At 58.0% G+C, this 18894-nt stretch overlaps 1 protein-coding gene across 9 annotated transcripts in view; it reads right to left on the reverse strand.

The window, feature by feature from the left end:
- Window positions 1–18894, reverse strand: part of MGRN1 (mahogunin ring finger 1) — a 52260-nt gene that overhangs the window by 25417 nt on the left and 7949 nt on the right. For all 9 annotated transcript variants that reach the window (XM_070063993.2, XM_089321311.1, XM_089321309.1 and 6 more), the window contains exon 2: window positions 2776–2894. In XM_070063993.2, coding sequence (XP_069920094.1) covers window positions 2776–2868 — 93 coding nt within the window. In that variant the 5' untranslated portion in view covers window positions 2869–2894. The remainder of the gene's footprint in view (window positions 1–2775; window positions 2895–18894) is intronic.

Genomic DNA, 18894 nt, shown 5'->3' on the forward strand with positions numbered 1-18894 from the left:
CAGGAAGCAGCCGCGACAACTGCACCTGCCAGAGGGACCCAGGGACAGCCACCAAAGGTGGGCTTCCACCTCCACCTGGTGGAGGACAGGGTGCTGGCGCTGCCCGGGAACCATGCAGTGAATCCGCACAATCCCAGATTCAAGGAGGGGGCCGGCGTTCTGGCACAGCCGTATGGGCACTGGTTCGAGTCACAGCGGCCCCCTCTTACCGCACCTGGGAAAGCAGCAGCAGATGCCCGAAGGTCTTGGGCCCCTGCACGTGTGTGGGAGACACAGTTCTAGGCTGCTGACTTCAGCCTGGGCCAACACTGGCAGTTGAGGCCACTGGGGAGTGAACCCGCAAATGGAAGATCTCTCCCTCTCTCTCCTTCTCTGTCTCTCCCTTTCTGTAGCTATGCCTTTCAAATAAATAATACACAAATATCTTTTTAAAAAAATAAAGAAAAAGATTTAGGGAGGGCACACAGCACACCTGTACACTCAGGAGCGTGTACAGAACGAGTGGTGCTTGGAAAATGTGGCTGTGTCCCCATCAGCATCCTGCTGGTGACACTGGGTTGGAGCCCTACGGGACATCAGCATCAGGCCAGGTGGGTCACGGGCACCTGGAGCAGCTCTGCTCCACTTCTCACGACAGCAGGCACATCCACTGCGGTCGCAAAACAAGACACTGAAAAAAGACCCACAGCACAGGAGCCTCGATGGAGCAGACCCTGCGCAGGCGCTGCGGCGGCAGAGGTCCAAGCCCAGGCTCCCGCTCCTGCTCCCACGGGGAAGGCTCCCTGCTGGCCCCAGTCCCCGACTCGCAGTGTGTGCTCTAGATCGAGGACTCCGGCCAGCCTGCGGCTCTGTAGCTGAAACAGCCTGGAACTAAGACAAAATGCTGTATAAAATCAGCAATTATGTTAAACCATCCTGTCTGCCTTTACTGCGTTTGCCATTAGCCTGAAAGGCCTTTAAAATTGATTTAAGAAAGCATTTAAATGCATTTTGTTTACTCTAATTATTCAAGAAGGTATTTAATTAGCGCTAAGTGTGAATTGGACCCTGTTGCTAGCCCCAGCAAGCAAGCATATCTTAGGTAGAGCTAAACCCCCAGTAAAACTGCCATACGGCACACGTCTTAACCAGGTCTTGAGTATTAAATAAAACTGCATATGCACTTTAGAGTAAATAGAGAAATAAAAATAAAACAGCCTGGAAACATCTGGCCCGGTCACACCTGCCAGGCCTGCAGGACGACCCACAATGCCGCAGCCCTAGCGGGAGGGGGCGCCGCACCTCCTTAACAGAGAGGGCCTCCTGCTAGTCCCCGGCCATCATTTCATACCTGACACCCCAGCCCAGCCTCTCCGTGGGACCCCTTCCCCACCCCTGCACCCACCCCCCACTCAGCTCACATCAGCGCAGCCTCCTGTTTCCACGCGGAGGGGGTGACTTCACCTCCCGAAGGCCCACCACAAGGCCCAGCAGACCTCCCTCCGTCGGCCCAGGAAGGCCTGCGGTCCTCGCCCCTCCCATCTACTCTCGCACGGCCTGCAGAGCCCTGCTCACCTCCAGGAGCACCGCCTGTCAGTGCCTCCTGCCGGCTGCCCTGCCGACGCCCGCCTTCCTGCTCTTTCTTGGGGACTGGTTCCCACCCCTCACAAAGTCTGCCCTGCCCCACCCTGCCTCTCTGCTCACCACCCGTTCATGCTACGTTTCCTTTTCTTGTTGTTCAAGATTTACTTTTATTGATTTGAAAGGCAGACTTAGAGAGAGGGGAGGGGGTGGGGGGGGGGGAGCGAGCGTGCCAGGGAGGGAGATTTTCCATCCACAGGTTTATCTCCCAAACGGGTACAGGAGTCCAGTCGCTCGGGCCGTCTTCTGCTGCCGTGCCAGGCCATTAGGAGGGCGCTGGATTGGAAGTGAAGCTGGGACTTTCACCAGTACTCACACGGGACTGGCGTGTGCAGGTGGCGGCTTATCTGGTGCACCACAGCACCAGTTCCTACGCTTTCCTGTTACACTGTCTGCACCCCCACTAGGGACAGGGCGCAAGTCTGACTTCACTCCCAGCTCCTGTAAGAGCTCCAGGCACAAAGCAGGCACCAAAAGTGCACTGAAAATCAGACAGCCGCACTCCACATATACCTCTCTGGCGACTCTGCTTCTGACCGTACTCCGTGTCCACTGTCCCCTGGAACACGGATCTTCTTTCTTGCTTTTTAGACAAAATAACCCAAGATCAACGCTCTGCCTTGTGGCCAGTGTTTGTGGTGCAGTGGGGTGAGCTGCCTGCCGCCTGTGACACCAACATCCCCCACGGGCACCAGTGTGTATCTCAGCTGCTCTGCTCCCCGTCCAGCTCCCTGCTGTGGCCTGGGAGAGCAGCAGCAGGCGTCCCCAGTGCCTGGGCCCTGCACTCACATGGGAGACCGGAGGGAGCTCCTGTAAGGAAAGGGATGGAAGGTGCCGAACACCAGTGAGCTTCTATCACCGGGCTCACAGCCCTGGCCGGTGCGGCTGTTGGGGGAGACAACGTTGCCTCCCTCTCCTCATATCTCTAACTCTTTGGACTATTTAAGTGAATCCTTAAAGAAGAAATACATCTGTGCCTCTGCAGCTCCCACAGGGCCTCGCACTGCTGACACGGGCTGCTCTGTGCTTGGTGACCCACCCTCACCACCTGGCCTCCTCGGGCAGCACCAGGACAAGCCCAGTCCAAGTCACGCGTCCTCAGCCAGCCCAACTGGGACACAGACGGCAGGGCCTCCCGCAGTCCAAGAGACCCACCTGGACGGGGCGGCTGCCCAGGAAGTTCAGATCCATGTTCTCTCCAAAGAGGTAACCTTCAGGGTGGGGGGTGTCAAATTTCTCGCCTCCCATGAAAAAGTGTGAAGCAAAGTAGTTTCCTGTTTAAAGGGAAACAGCGGTTGGCGATGCAGCTCGAGGGGAGCCAGCATGAGGTCGGCAGTGCCAGCACCCGGCTCAGCCACCCCGGCCGGGGCCCTTCCACGGGGGCCTCCGGGTGTCCACGCACCACCAGCCTCAACACATGCCCTCTGCAGGCTCCTCCTCCCTGTCCTGCCTCCTCAGCCAGTTCTCAGCTGCAGCCTTGCTGCTGGCCTCCCAAAGACACATCCACGTCCTACCTCCCCTGACCCCTGATCTGGAAGCCCAGCACCGATGTTTTCCTAAGAGAAAGGAGAGGGAGAGCGGGACCCACGTGGAGGGAAGGCGGTCACGTGGAAACAGAGGCTGCGTCAGGAGGGACGCAGGCCAGGCCGGGGGCCCGGAGGCAGAAAGAGGCGAGGCAAGGGTCTCCCGGAGCCCTCAGAGGGACAGCGGCCCTGCCAAGGCCTTGATTCCCAACTGTGGTGTCAGGATGCAAGACAGTGCACTCCTGTGGCTGTCAGCCACTCCAGGAAACCCAGCCACGCCCCTGACCCCAGCCCAGACACACCCCCTTGACCCCAGCCCAGACACACCCCTTGACCCCGGCCCAGCCCCCAGGCCCTTTCCTCTCAGCACCAACCGTGGTGCAAAGCTGTGTGGCTTGCGTTTTACGTGCACTGGACTCCCCGTGCCCACTGACTCCGTGGCTGGTTCACATCCCTGGCATACAGACAGGAAAGTCCCAGTTTTCCTTTGAAGAAAGAGACAGAAGACACCAGCACCGGGAGCTTCAAACACCTGGACCCACAGCCTCTCCCACATTTCTAACCTGACCCCACCGCTCTCACAGGGGCGCTGGGAGGAAGGCTCCGGGGACCACAGGGCCTGTGATCATCACGAATGCTCAGAGTATGCGACCCTCGGCCCCGTGTGTGGCAGGGACCCCGTGTGGCATCTTCCTGGGATCTCTGATGGAATTCTGGGCCCACTGAGCGTCCAGGGACGCCCTCAGCCCCAGTTCTGGGGACACAGCCATGGCCACACAAGTGCAAGTAACAAGGACCCTCCTGCCCAGGGCACGCACCCTGAGCCACGGTCTACACAGCAGGAACAGCAGCGGGCGGGGGCTCACCCACCCAGCTCCCCGCCCCCTCGACCAAGATGAACAGAGGGCCACCTGCAACAAGCAACAGGCCAACAGCTAAACAAACAGAACACCTGGCTTCACGGAACACCTCGCGGCTGTCTCCTAGAAGCCAACAGGCCTGGATACGCTGACGTGGAGCCACGGCCCTGGAATCCTTGCTGGTGAAAGACAAACGCTGGCGCTGGTGCAGGAGTTAAGAAGCTGCCCCAGACGCTCAAGTTCAAGTCCAGCTCCGCTCCTGAGTCCCACTTCCTGCTAGTGCACACTCTGGGAGGCAGGTGATGATGGATGAGGTACCTGGGTCCCTGCCACCCACATGGGAGACCCAGATGGAACTCCTGGCTCCGGCTGACCCAGCCCTGGCTATGGAAGGCATTTAAGGATTGAACTAGCTGCCGGAAGATCTGCCCCACTCCTTTTCTTTGCTTCTGAAATGCACAAAAGTAATACTTTTAGAAAGCAGGTGATCCCATGTGGAGGGTGCCTACTAATGCCGAGATGCACATCACGAGGCCGCAGAACGGTCGGGTGAGACCCAAAGCCCAGACCTGCTGCTCTGCGTTAGGTCTCCTCCATGCGCCAGGGTGGTGCTCTTGGGTCAGGAGAAGGGGTAACAGAGACACAGGTAAACCCAGGCCTCCTGCCCAGCTCCTACAAGTTCAGATCCACTGTGACACCTGGGCGTCACAAGCAGCCACTGCACTGGGAGCACCAGCATTTTCAACACACAGAGGCGGCACACCCTCCAGGGGGTCTCTGGATCCCTGGGGCTGCAGCTGGACTCTGGCAGCCCCCGGTCCAGAGCCCCCGGCAAGACGTGTACAGCGCCTGTGACAGCAGCGCCTCCAGCTTGGCAGCCGGCAGACCACCTGTGCTAACCACTGACACCCGTCAGGGCTACAGCAGTCTGGGAAGAGGGGCATGTCGGGAGAGCAGGGGCCCAGGTGTGGGCAACCGGCCCTGCCCGGCCAGGCTCTCCACCTGGCGAGCGGCAGCCTCGGTCGGCAGGCTGGCTCAGAAGCAGGCAGAACTGAGCACGTGCACCAAGTCTCAGGCCCGGAGGCCTCCTGCTCCCATCTCCTCCAGGGGCACCCTCAGGGCCCAACCGTCCCACAGGTCCCTGGAGCCACCTCCCCAAGGGCAGAAAACAGAGGGGCAGCTGTCACCAGGACGACCCCAGGGTGACGGCTCAAGTACTTCGGTCCCTGCCACCCAGGCAGGGGACGTGCACTGAGGTCCGGGCTCCTGGCTTTGGCCGGGCCCAGCTGCAGATGTTGAGGGTCCTTGAGAAGTGAACCAGCAAATGGAAGATGTTTGTTCCTTCGTCTTTTTAATAAAAAACGAAAGCTCTTAAGAGAATAAAAATCTTTGGATTAAACGGTAATACAGAATTATTACTTCCTCTTTGCTGTGTATTTTCTGAATTTTCTACAATTAATGCATGGTACTAGTGAAACAGATTATTCTGCAGAGATCTAGCACACAGGCCAACGGTGCCTGTTACTGCGGCAGCAATGGAGCCATGTTCCAGGGTCAGGTAAGGGTGAGGCCTGCGCGGTTCTGAACACATGAGAAACCACTCCGATACGCTGAGGGGGAACTCCGGCATCTCCATACCACAGGGAAGACTCAGGATGTCAGCTGGTAAGTCATCCTTTGTCTGGATACCAGATTTTACTGTGAAAGATCGGCAAAGCTCGAGAATGAGACGTTACTGAAATCCTGCTACTTCACTTTATTTATGTGATCAACCTAAATAAATCCAGGGGTGGCAACTGACACAGTGGTTAAGATAACCCTGGGGGCCAGCGCTGCGGCTCACTAGGCTAATCCTCCGCCTTGCGGCGCCGGCACACCGGGTTCTAGTCCCAGTAGGGGCGCCGGATTCTGTCCCGGTTGCCCCTCTTCCAGGCCAGCTCTCTGCTGTGGCCAGGGAGTGCAGTGGAGGATGGCCCGAGTACTTGGGCCCTGCACCCCATGGGAGACCAGGAGAAGCACCTGGCTCCTGCCATCGGATCAGCGCGGTGCGCCGGCCGCAGTGCACCGGCCATTGGAGGGTGAACCATCGGCAAAGGAAGACCTTTCTCTCTGTCTCTCTCTCACTGTCCACTCTGTCAAAAATAAAAAAAATTAAAAAAAAAGATAACACTGGGAGGGGCCAGCTCTGTGGTGCAGCGGGTAAAGCTGCCACCTGCAGTGCCGGCATCCCATATGGGGACTGGTTCGAGTCCTGGCTGCTCCACTTCCGATCCAGCTCTCTGCTATGGTCTGGGAAAGCAGTGGAAGATGGCCCAAGTCCTTGGGCCCCTGCACCTGCATGGGAGACGTGGAAGAAGCTCCTGGCTCCTGGCTTCAGATTGGCACAGCTCTGGCCACTGTGGCCAACTGGGGAGTGAACCAGCAGATGAAAGACCTCTCTGTTTGCCTCTCCTCTCTCTCTGTGTAACTCTGAATTTCAAATAAATAAATAAATCTTAAAACAAACAAAACAAAACAAAACAAGATAACCCTTGGAGGGGCCGGCGCTGTGGTAAAGCGAGTTAAGCTGCCCCCTGATGCCAGCATCCCACGTAAGCGCCAGTTCAAATCTCAGCTGCTCCACTTCCAATCCAGCTCCTAGCTAATGATTTCAAATTTAAAAATAAATTTTTAAAACAAATGCACAGAATTGTACACACACACATTCTAGAACTGTGCTGCACACGTGAGCTAACTGCGAGCGCCTGAGTCACGAGGGGCGGCACACTTTCAAGGTATTTTGTTAGGCGTTTATACTGACAAAAACTAGCATTTGTGTTGTATGACTAACTGGGTATCTGTGGTGACCACTGAAACCACAAGAAGTCTCACTTAGAGCTTTCTGGTGACGTGAATTCATTAAACTTCTAACTTGAATCTATGTACAAATTTTGGCTGAGAAGCGCAATACGGTGATTAACAAAAGAATTTCAAGCAAGAAAACCGGAACTAAGTCACAGTTCCTTGTGGAGAAATGGGTAGGCGAAAGCAAGTCCCGAGCCAGGACCACACACACACCACTCCCGCCCCAGACTGCACCAGACGGCACAGACCGTGCCTGGCCCTGTGGGAGGTGCCCCTGCCCAGGGGAGTGGAAAACACAACACAAAGCAGAGCTGGGCTTACACGTGGCCATGCACTCACGCACAGGGAGGAAACCCAGGACGGGGCAGGGGAGGGACTGGGCCTGGGGAGAGCTACTCTCCTTTTTCCTCTCAAGAGTAAAGGATCGGTAGGGGCCAGCAGGTTTCGCCACTGTAAGAACACTGGCATCCTGTAACAAATTGCCGGTTCAAGTCCTGGCTGCTCCTCTTCAATCCTAAGGCAGTGAAAGACGGCCTAAGTGGGTAAGACCCTGCCACCACGTGGGGGACCCAGATGGAGTTCCAGACTCCTGGCTTCAGCTCTTTTCCTCTTGTTTCCTCTTGCACTCTGCCTTCCAGTTACATAACCAACCCCTATAGAAGAAAAAAGAAAGGAACCGACGCTGTGGCGCAGCGGGTTAAAGCCCCGGTCTGCAGTGCCAGCATCCCATACGGGCACCGGTTCGAGTCCTGACTACTCCGCTTCTGATCCAGCTCTGCTGTGTCCTAGGAAAACAGAAAAAGATGCCGGCACCCACTAGGGGGACCCAGAAGAAGCTCCTGGCTCCTGGCTTCAGATCAGCACAGCTCAGGCCATTGTGGCCACTTGGGAAGTGAACCAGCGGATGGAAGACCTTTCTTTCTCTCTCTGCCTCTGCCTCTCTTAACTCTGCCTTTCAAATAAATAAATCTTAAAAAAACAAAACAAAACAAAACAAAACAAAAAAAACGGAGTGACCAATTGAAAAAAAAAAAAAAATGGAAAAGCCAAACATGAAAAATGTTCACTGAATGCAGAAAGCAGGGGTTTTATGGTCTGACTCTGTGCTGTCCCACAGGTTTCTAAGATGCTCACGTCCCTACAACAGGGGCTGGTAAAGGAGAAACACGCAGCTCCTGCGTGTGTGTGCACACGCGTGTGCAGGCGTACCATACACGTGCACTGGTGCGTGGGACCACGGGGAGCAGACAGTGCCGCAGGACGAGGGAGGGCGGAGAGAGACATGAGCAAGGCGGGAAGATGAAGGAAGGGCCACAGCCACAGGGTTCTTGTCCACGGTGCTGGGTGGGGCAGGCAGGACAGGGACAGACGCCGCCCCACCTCCCAGGCACTAGAACAGCAGAGCTGGGGCGCAAACCCTCAGCCTCCAGAGCCCAGCGCGTGTCTTCATCTCCAGGCTGCCCCCTTCGTTGTAGCCTGGGACAGTGGTCAGTGGTGTCACCGCCAGCCACGACGGGCAGCTGTTCACACACAGAGAGCACATGCAAAAGCCTTCCTGAAACAAACTATAGACAATTGTTCCATAGGCAGCAGATGCCCCGGGTCCACGGGTGTTGGCCTGGACTCACACGCCAGACTCCAGGCCTCAGCGGGCAGGCCTCACGCACCGCACCAAGGGCAAACCCACCACCTCCCCCGTCACTGTCACAGTCTGTCGGGGACTCAACCTTGGACGGGTCAGGCATCTGGTCTCCATCCTACTTCCACATCCAACCGGGAGAACACACACAGATGGCGAGCGCCCTTCCTGCACCCATCCCCTCCCCACTGACATCAGGGGTGGGAGAAAGCCGCACTTGTCATCTTCACCCACGACAAACACCCGGGCCATGAGGCCACCGGGAGGGGGTGCTGTCCCCTCTGCATGGCCACCGAGCCACAGGCTGGGGCTCTGTTGTTGGTCCCATTCGGGGTGTTGGGGAGTCCACACAGTGCCTGTGCCCACACTCTGGCAGAGTGGAAGGAGAAGCATCACACGACCCGTCAGGGGAGCCAGGACCCAGGGAGTCTCCGAGGAGCCCGGGGCCGGAAGGCAGAGTGCCCGGCGATGTGCACGGCCCAGGCGGGGCCGTGAACAGTGGTCTCAAGGAGCCAAACTGCTGCCGGGAGCCTCAGAGGGCGGGGAGGGCCAGGAGGAGGAAAGACCTGTGCCACCTGCCTCCTCCTCCTCTACATGCCTGCTTGTCAGAGACCAGAGTCTGGGACCCCCCCCCACCCCGAGAAATACTTCTACCCAAACCTGCCCTGCCCTGGGGAACCCCAACAGAAGCTGGCTGGGCTCGGAGGGTGGCTCCTCTGTACACATGCAGATGTCCCCCGGGGGCAGGGCCCAAGAGCCACCTGGCCCAGGAGTGTGAGCTCAAGTGCCTGTGCGGCTCTAGGTAGCCCGGGCCCCCCTCCCCATGCTCCCAGTCCCCAAAGAGAATGTTCTGTGCCTCGACCTCCCTGCCAGATCCCGCCCTCCCCAGCCTACAAACCAGTGGCCCCACTCAACTGCTCAGCACCCACCTTCCTGGCTGTCACACCTCCTATCCTAGCTCTCCTCCCAGGGCCATCACGAGTCCTCCTCGTGGACGTGATGGTCATGGCAGCCCCGTCTCTCTGCGCCCCTGCCCTGGCAAGAGCTTGCCACACTTGGCTTGTTACTCTGAGAAGCCTCGCCAGCCACATCCCCACAGGGTCGGTGACGCAGTGAAACCTTGCGATCCCAGAGCCTGCACCCTTGTTACGGGCTGAACAGGACTTGTCGCCCCAAAACTCACACAGACGTTTGTTTGCACTCTGATGTAAACATTAATGGGTGACAGATTAAGGGCAGAGGCTTGGTCTGATGATGGCGTCTCGGGGTGACGGGGGGCGTGCCCTCAGAGGGTGGTTTCAGGAGAGGGCTGCTGACCTGAACGAGGGCTGCTTCCTGGTTCACCCCGTGACCGACCCTCTGCACCGGCCACAACCAGCCTCCACAGACAGCGACCGGGGCCTCACGGTCCTGACCTGTGTCCTCCAGACTGCACGCTAAGATCAACCTTCTCCTCTTCAGGAAAGAGGACACCCAGCCCGCCATGGCCCTGCTAACAGACACACCCGGCCCCAGGACCTGGGACGCCTCAGTCACTCCCAGCCAGGGAGGGGGAACCGGCAAAGGGTGGCTCCTCCCGCCCCACACAGTGCCTGTGCCCAGTCAGCAGCCTCACGGGATCTGCTGACACACGGCTGCCAACCCTAGCCGGGCCTGGCACCTGGGACAGCGCCGGTCTCAGGTCAGCATCTCCAGGCCCATTTGTTGGTGCCCCACAGGACAGCGCTTCTGTGCCCGCCACACTCCAGCAGCTGACTCTGGGCCTCAGGGACCCACCTGTGCCGAGAGGCAGTTAGCGTGGCTGGGAGGATGCAGGGGTGCGAAGGGCTGCACCCTGAGCTGGCCCACCACTAACTCAGCAGGTGAAACTCCCCCACGTGCCAGCGCTCGCAGAGCAAACAAAAAGCCTCTGGTTTCTGAGCCACTAAGTCCCCACATTCGGCATCACCTGGGTTTTCGTTAAAGATTTGTTGTTATATTTATTTGAAAGGCAGAGTTACAGAAAAAGAGAAACTGACAGAAGGAGGGAGAGAGGTCCTCTATCCACTGGTTCACTCCCCAAACGGCTGCAACAGCCAGGGCTGGGCCAGGCTGAAGCCAGGAGCCAAGAGCGTCTTCCAGGGGCCCGAGTACCTGGGCCGTCCTCCACGGCTTTCTCAGGCGCGTTAGCAGGGAGCTGGGCGGGGAGTGGAGCAGCCGGCAATCGCACCAGTGCCCACGTGGATCCCCGCTACGGCACAACACCGGCCCTGCACAGATTGTGTTGTGCTCCTCAACCCCACCCCCTTCCCGCAAACAGCCTCAGTCAGACTGGACTGTGTTGGGCCAGATTCTCTCCCCCGACGGAGCAGGACAGGGAGGAGAGCAAAGGACCCAGTCCAGGACAGCCCCACACGCCCCACAGGGGCAGATCAGCCAGGACCCTGCCGCCCACGGCTTCCACTTCCTGGCCTGCCTGGCTGGGCTGAACTTCCCCAGAGCCTTCCGGCACATTCCATCTCCTGCCTGAGCTACTTTGCAGTCATGCCACTGAGATGGCAAGTTTCCAAAGAATTCATAACGTAACCAAAGGCACTTAAGAAAGAACTATTAATCAACAAGAAGAGATAACTCAGTTTTTAAATGTGTAAAAGACTTCAACAGGCACCTCAAGAGGATAAAGAGAAAGGAAAGGCTCATTTACAACCTCAGTCCCCAGGGAACAGTGTATTAAAACCACACCGAGCCTGGCTGCCTATCTGGCTGGCGGTTAGGACAGCTCTGTGAACCCATCGCACCGCCTGGGGCTCCAGCCTCCAGCTTGCGGCTGCAGCAGACCTGAGCAGGCAGCAACCCGGACTCACAGACTCGAGTAAGGGGCACCTGCCCCCAAGGGGAGGCCTGGAGAGCATTCGCAGGTCCAGCCCTGGCCTGGCCCAGCCACTGCGGACGGCAGGGAGGGGAGCACACAGACAGCGTCGGTGACAACACGAGTGAGCAGCAACGCTCCCCCTCACCTCGGGAGCGGAAGCTGTTTCGACACATCCAGGTATCAAACTGGACACAGGGAAAACAGACTCCGGGGCACCAGGCCAGCACAGCAGCATGAGTCCCCCAGGGGGCCCAACGCCTGTCTACACAGAACAGGTCGGTACACGCAGAGTGCCACCCGGCAGACACAAGACAAGCTACAGCTCCACGAACAAAGCAAGGCCCCTCAACACCTGATGTGGAGCGAGCGCGACGTCTGATCCCAGTTACATCCAAGTCCAAAGCCAGGCCGGACTCGCCCACGGCAGAGGCCAGAAGGGGCTCGGAGCTGGTTCTGATCTATTTCTGCAACAAGTTCCCTTTAAGACCACGCATCACGTAATCAATGACAGGTACACTTCCTCCGTGTACACTAACTGTAATAGCAGGCATTACATTACTGCATGTGAAAGGCAGACTGACAGAGAAAAAGGGGAAGATATATACAGACGGAAATCTTCCATCTGCTGGTTCACTCACCAAATGCCCGCAACAGCCAGGGACTCTATCCAGGTCTCCCACGTGGGCCGGGGACTCTATCCAGGTCTCCCACGTGGGCCGGGGTCTCTATCCAGGTCTCCCACGTGGGCCGGGGTCTCTATCCAGGTCTCCCACGTGGGCCGGGGTCTCTATCCAGGTCGCCCACGTGGGCCAGGGACTCTATCCAGGTCTCCCACGTGGGTGGCAGGAACCTAAGCACTTGGGCCATCATCTGCTGTCTCCCAGGTGCAGTAACAGGGCACTGGACCTGAAGCAAAGCAGTCTGGACTCAACCAGGCCCCCGGGAAGGGATGTGGGCATCGCGAGCGGCAGCTCCAGCCGCTGTGTCCCAATGCTGGTCCCTAACCTTCACTTAAACACACAGTACTGGTTTGAGTCCCAGCTGTTTTGCTTCAGACCCAGCTTCCTGCTAGCATGCTTGGGAAGGCCTCAGGTAAGGGCCTGCCTGGAGACCCAGGTGGGATTCCAGGCTCCTGGTTTTGGCCTGGCTACCTCTGGCCGTTGTGGCCATCTGGGGAGTGAACCAGCAGATTAAAGATCTCTTTCCTGGGGCAGGCACTACAGCGTAGCGGGTAAGGCAGCCACCTGCGGTGCTGGCATCCCATATGGGCACCGGTTCGAGTCCCAGATGCTCCACTTCTGATCCAGCTCTCTGCTGTGGCCTGAGATAGCAGTGGAAGATGGCCCAGATCCCTGGGCCCCTGCACCGGCGTGGGAGATCCGGAATAAGCTCCTGGCTCTGGGTCAGTGCAGCTCCAGCCATTGAGGCCACCTGGGGAGTGAACCAGCAGATGGAAGACACCACTTCTTTCTTCCTTTCTCATTCTCTCTCTCTTTCTCTCTCTGCCACCTTCTCTCTCGGTGTAACTCTGACTTTCAAGTAAATAAATGTTTAAAAAAAATCTCTTTCCCAGGGCTGGCGCTGTAGCACAGCAGGTTAAAGCCCCAGCCTGAAGTGCCAGCATCCCATATGGGTGCCGGTTCTAGTCCCGGCTGCTCCTCTTCTGATCCAGCTCTCTGCTGTGGCCTGGGAAAGCAGTGGAAGATGGCCCAAGTCCTTGGGCCCCTACACCTGCATGGGAGACCCCGAAGAAGCTCCGCTCCTGGTTTCAGATCGGCTCAGCTCCAGCCATTGTCACTTGGGGAGTGAACCAGCGGGTGGAAGACCTTTCTATGTCTCTACCTCTCTCTCTGTAACTCTGTCTTTCAAATAAATAAAAATAAATTTAAAAAAAAAAGATTCATTTCCCTCGTGTCACTCTGCTTTTCAAATAAAAAAAATCTTAAAAAAACTAAAACTGTCCCTTTAAAAATAGTTAATGTACAGTTAGTGCACACACATGCTTTTCCCCCAAAGCACTGTGCTAAACTGAACACCTCTTTCTTGTCATTCTCCCCAAAAGCTGGCACCCAGACGTATCACAGAGCGGTTCAGTTCCGTGGGGCAGTGAACCAGGGCTGACCCCACAGGGAGCCAGCGTGAGCACTGCCCACCCCAGGGGCGCGAGGCCCCACCTGCACCCAGAACCAAACACACACAAGTCCACAGTGAGGCAGATGCAAGGGCTAACGACATGTTTTATTTTACGATTATTTAAAAGGCAAACTGACAGAGAGAGAAGGGGAGAGAGAGAGATCTTCCATCCAAATGGCCAAAATGGTGGGGGCTGGGTCAGGAGCTCCATCCGGGTCTCCCACGTCGGTGCAGGGGCCCAAGCCCTTGGGCCATCCTCCGCTGCTTTCCCAGGCTCGTTAGCGGGGAGCTGGATCAGAAGCACAGTGCCTGAGAATGGAACCAGCACTTCACGTTGATGCCGGCGTCACAGAGAGTGGCCTACCCTGACACACCACACGCTGGCCTCTGAGCCTCAGATCTTGTTTTACTAACAGAGGTGACGACACTACAATCTCAGGGCGATTCTCAACCTCCCACTTCCTGCCTGCTCTAAGAACAAGCAACCAAGAGCAGGCGACCCCGGCTAGCGCCGCTCCCTGCTGCCAGCTCCTCATCGGCAGGCACTGGCCTCGCCTCTGCCTGTGCCCTAACCACGTGGGAAGCCACCACCTCCTGCGCACAGGGAGTGTCTGCGCTCTGAGGAGCTGGGCAGTCCACGGTTGTTTACTGAGTGCCCAGTCAGGCGCCAGAGGGATGGTGTGCGTGACGCGGCAGCCGGCACCACCGAGCGGGAGGCTGCCCGGGGATAGGCCCACGGTACAGAAGCCCAGACCAGCGGCACAGGGCGGCACTCGGGTGGGGCAGCTGTGCGGAAGGTACTGGTCACCATCCCAGGACCATCCAGGAAGTGTGGGACATCGTCCAGAAAAGTCCAGCCCCACAGCAAACAAAAGCTGGGCTGGTAGAGGACCAGGCGGGGCCCACCCTGCCAGCTCACACGGACTGGAAGGTCAGAGCAGAACGGGAGCTGGGGAGACAGGCCGCTTGGAGTTTCAAGTGGCACCCAGGGTACTGGGGCCGCGACGAGCAAGCGACTGGCCGAGGCCAGAGTAACTTCCTGGCCTTGTGGGGAGGGCCGCTCCCCACCCCCACACGCTGGCCCCACAGCCCACCACAGCGATTCCTTTCCAGTCTGCTCAGCCACAGGTGCGTGCCCCTCCCAGGACGCACAGTGATCCTCCACCTCCTGGGGCGGCCTCTGCTCCGGGGACACACACAGGGCCAGGGCTCTCAAGGCCGAGTGGGCACTGCTGCCATCAGGACCCCGGGCAGGGCTGTACACCAGGCAACCTCGCTTCTGGCTCAAGCAAGCTCTCAGGCCCCCACCCCGTCGACGTAAAAGATTTTCATTGTCACCGTTTCCTTGTTTTACCTGAAACATAAAACTGTTTAAAAGTATAGACAGACGCTCAGAAAAACGCACCTTCTTTATACAGCAGTCACAGTAAAAAACAGACCAGATCACTAAGAGCAGAAGCCCAGAACTGGTCCCCGAGGGAGGGGACACAGAGGGCATGGGGAGGGGGCGGCCCTGCCACCGTCTCAACTGGCACCAACGGCCACCAAGGCCTCCCTGGGGACCCAGATTGTCCCCATTCGCAGAAGCAGCCTCGGGGACGCAAAGTCCTCCTCCCCTACCTGGAACCCCTGCTTCTTCCTTGCTCCAGACAGCAAGTAAGTTAGAGCCAGACAAGGTCCTCTCTGCACAGGAAACCGAGACAGCATGGTGCCGTGGACACACGGCTCACACCCGACTCCTGGACCACGCCCTGGCCGCCAGCACCGGGGAGCAGACCCCAAGGGGCCTTGGATCGCCCCGAGATTGCAGGGGTAAGATGTGGGGTACACACATGTCAGGGAGACATTCACTCCCTGCTCACAGCACTGCCGGACACCTGCTGGGACAGGAAAATCTCACAGTAGGACGTGAGCCCTTAGGTCACCAAGGACAAAACCGTCCTTCATATTTTCATCAAACCAACTCAACTTAAAGAAACGTAGAGTTGGGACCAGCGCCATGGCACAGTGGATTATTCCTCCGCCTGTAGCACCGGCATCCCATATGGGCAGCGGTTCTAGTCCTGGCTGCTCCTCTTCCAGGCCAGCTCTCTGCTGTGACCTGGGAAGGCAGTGGAGGATGGCCCAGGTGCTTGGGCCCTGCACCCGCATGGGAGACCAGGAGGAAGCACCTGGCTCCTGACTTCGGATTGGCACAGCTCCGGCCACTGCAGCCATTTGGGGACTGAACCAATGGAAGGAAGACCTCTCTCTCGTCTCTCCCTCTCACTGTCTAACTCTACCTCTCAAATAAAAGTCAATAAAATTTTAAAAAAATAAATAAATAAAAATTAAATCTTAAAAAAAGAGAAACGTACAGAGAACCGTGCATGACCGCGAGGCTGGGAAAGGCTGTATCACCTGCCTTGCACCAAGCGACCTGAAGTTCAGGAAGTCAAAGATCCAAACACACACAGAGCTGCAGGCCTTGTGGAGGGGCGGTGCTCCCCCGCTCTCATCTCACACGCAGGGCAGTTCCTCTGGGCCCCAGCAGGGGCCTGCACCACCCACGTGGAAATGCGGAGGACTGAGTGCGTCCACAGCAATTCTGAGCAGGACCAAGCGGGAAGGAACAGGGCGAGGCTTCAGCCAACAGCCGTGTGGTGCTGGGGTGAGGACAGGCCACGCTGCACTGCAGGATTCTGGGGCCCGGGAATTGTTATTGGTGGGGGGGGTGTCCCGTGACCTCTACCCACCATATGTCAGCAAACAGACACCTCCACCTGTGACCAAAAAACGCATCTCCGGACATGGCCAAATGTCGCCTGGACAGCGAGATCGCCCCAGCGGAGCAACACAGGGACAGACGGATCGCTGGAACCGACAGCGGCGCTCAATGGCAAACCCTGAGAGCCAGCACCGCGGCACGCCAGGCTAAGCCACCGCCTGCGGAGCCACCGTCCCACGCAGGCGCGAGCTCGAGTCCTGGCTGCTCCACTTCCAATCCAGCTCCCGCTGACGCACCTGGAACACCAGCAGAAGGGGTCCAAGTCCCGGGGCCCCTAAATCCGTGTGGAGACCCGGAGCAAGCTCCTGGCTCCGGCCTGGTCCAGCCCCAGGCGTTGTGGCAATCTGGGGAGTGAACAAGCCAATGAAGGATCTCTCTCTCGGTCTTTCATTTCATTTGAAATAAATACATAAATGTTTTGTTTTGTTTTTAAAAAAGCAAACCCTGATGTTTAGTATCAGCTGACTAGACCGAGGCCAGGCAGCCCGACGGGAAGAGCAGTCCTCATGACAAAGGTGGTGCCGAGAACGGAATCCTTGGCTCTCCACGCACAGTGCACACGAGACAGGAACTCAAGACGGAGCACAGACCAAGCGTTCGCTACCACTATAAAACCTCCAGGGAAAATCTCTGGCGAGGATGTATGTCTGCTAAACATTTATATATTTGAAAGGCAGGGTGACAGAGAGGGAGGCAAATCTTCCAGCCACTGGCTCACTCTGCAGAGGCCCACAACAGCCAGGACTGCACCAGGCTGAAGTCAGGAGCCGGCAACTCTGTCCAGGGCCCCCGTGCGGCGGCAGGATCCAGGCGCAGGCACCGGCAGCTGGGCTGGAAGAGAGCACCCAGGTCGAGCAAGCAGCAGCGTAGCCGTTTCACCGCAACGCCAGCACCTCGAAGCATGGTTAGAAATTCTTTCCAGGGCTGCCCGTGCGGCACAGCAGGCTAAGCCACCGTATGCACCCCGGCACCCCACGTATAGGTGCCGGTTCGCGTTCCAGCTACTCCACTTCTGATCCCGCTCCTTGCTATGGCCTGGGAAAGCAGCAGAAGACGGCCCAAGTCCTTGGGCCCCTGCACCCACGTGGGAGACCTAGAGGAAGCTCCCGGCTCCTGGCTTTGGCCGGGCCCAGCCCTGGCCTTTGTGGTGCGAACCAGCAGACGAGGCTCTCTCTCTGACTTTCAGATAAATAAATCTTTAAAAAGAAAGGAAGAGGGGTCTCTGCAGGCAAACACCGTGGCACAAGCGGGTTAAACCGCCGCTCTGGGTGCCCACGTCACACACCGAAGTGCTGGCTGGAGCCCCAGCTTGTTTGCTTCGATGGGGAAGGGAGCAAATGAAAACTCAAGTACTTGGCCCTGCTACCACATGGGAGGCCGGGATGGAATTTCTGGCTCCTGGGTTTGACCTGGCCCAGCCCTGGCCACTGCAGCCACTTGGGGAATAAGCTGGCAGACGGAAGCTCTGTGTCTCTCCCTCTCTATCACTGTGCCTCGCTAACAAGCAAACACACATCTGTAAAAATAAGTAAGTAAATAAAGTGATGCTGCCACTTTGGAAAGCAGTTTGAAGTTGCTGGTTAAAAGGTCGCACACACACAGGGCTGGCGTTGTGGGGCAGGTTAAACCCCGCCTGCGAGGCCGGCATTCCATACGAGTGCCCACTAAGTCCCGGCTGCTCCACTTCTGGTCCAGCTCCCTGCTAATGGACCCGGAAGGCACGGAAGGTGTACGTGGACCCCTGCCACCACGCGGCAGACCTGGATACCGGGATGGAGTGCCTGGCTTTGGCCTGGCCCAGCTCCGGCTGTTGGTGTCATCTGAGGAGTCCATCCCGACCACTGAAGGAAGGCCCAGCGCTGCATGCCAACCAGGAACGTGGACACAGCCAAGCGCGCACCTCTCAGCCCTAACTTCCATCTCTTAGAACCTCTACCACCTCCTCCGGGGCCTGGGAATCCAGCGACAGCTGTCTGGCTCCCGGCTCTCTGCTGCCACCCTGGCGTCAGTGTTTTGGGGGTGGTCTGCAACAGCAGCAGTACCGGCGCAGCCACCCCGTCACACCGCGGAAGTGCGGTACAACCGAACTGCCGCGTGAGGCCTGAGAGAAAGAAGCCGGGCACGGAGCGGCTGCCAACCGCGCGTCCAGAAAGGCCGACGCCGAAGACAGAAAGCACAGCAGCGAGGCGCGGGGCGGCCCTGACTGTGCAGGCACAAAGGGGCTTCCAGCCGCGAGGGACACGCACGGGGTTCGTGGTTTACAATGTGAGTTGCATGGCGCACAGATTACACCTGGGGCGGCTGTGAGGAGGTGAGAACAGAGCAGAGGTTCAAATCCAAGCCAAGCACTGCTGTGGTGCACACGCCAAGCTCACAGAGGACCGCACCCGGTTCCAGGCGTCAGAGATAAACACTCGCACGCGACGGTCCTCTCTCTCGGACTGAAACCTGGGAAGGTGACAACTTTCCCATGAAGTGAGTAAGCACGCGGGGACACACACCCTGAAACAGCGCCCAGCCTCCCTGGGGGTGACACTGCAGGCCTCTTCCGTCTCCCACCTCCCTCCTGGATGGGGTTCTCCCGGGGAACCTGGGAGCCAGGGGAGCCCCAGGCCCGGATCAGGACCCCAAGGCCTCATGCGACCTAGGGACCAGGC

The sequence above is a fragment of the Oryctolagus cuniculus genome, chromosome 19, assembly GCF_051225735.1.
Source record: "Oryctolagus cuniculus isolate XC-2025 breed Fujian yellow rabbit chromosome 19, ASM5122573v1, whole genome shotgun sequence".
Taxonomy (NCBI): Eukaryota; Metazoa; Chordata; class Mammalia; order Lagomorpha; family Leporidae; genus Oryctolagus; species Oryctolagus cuniculus.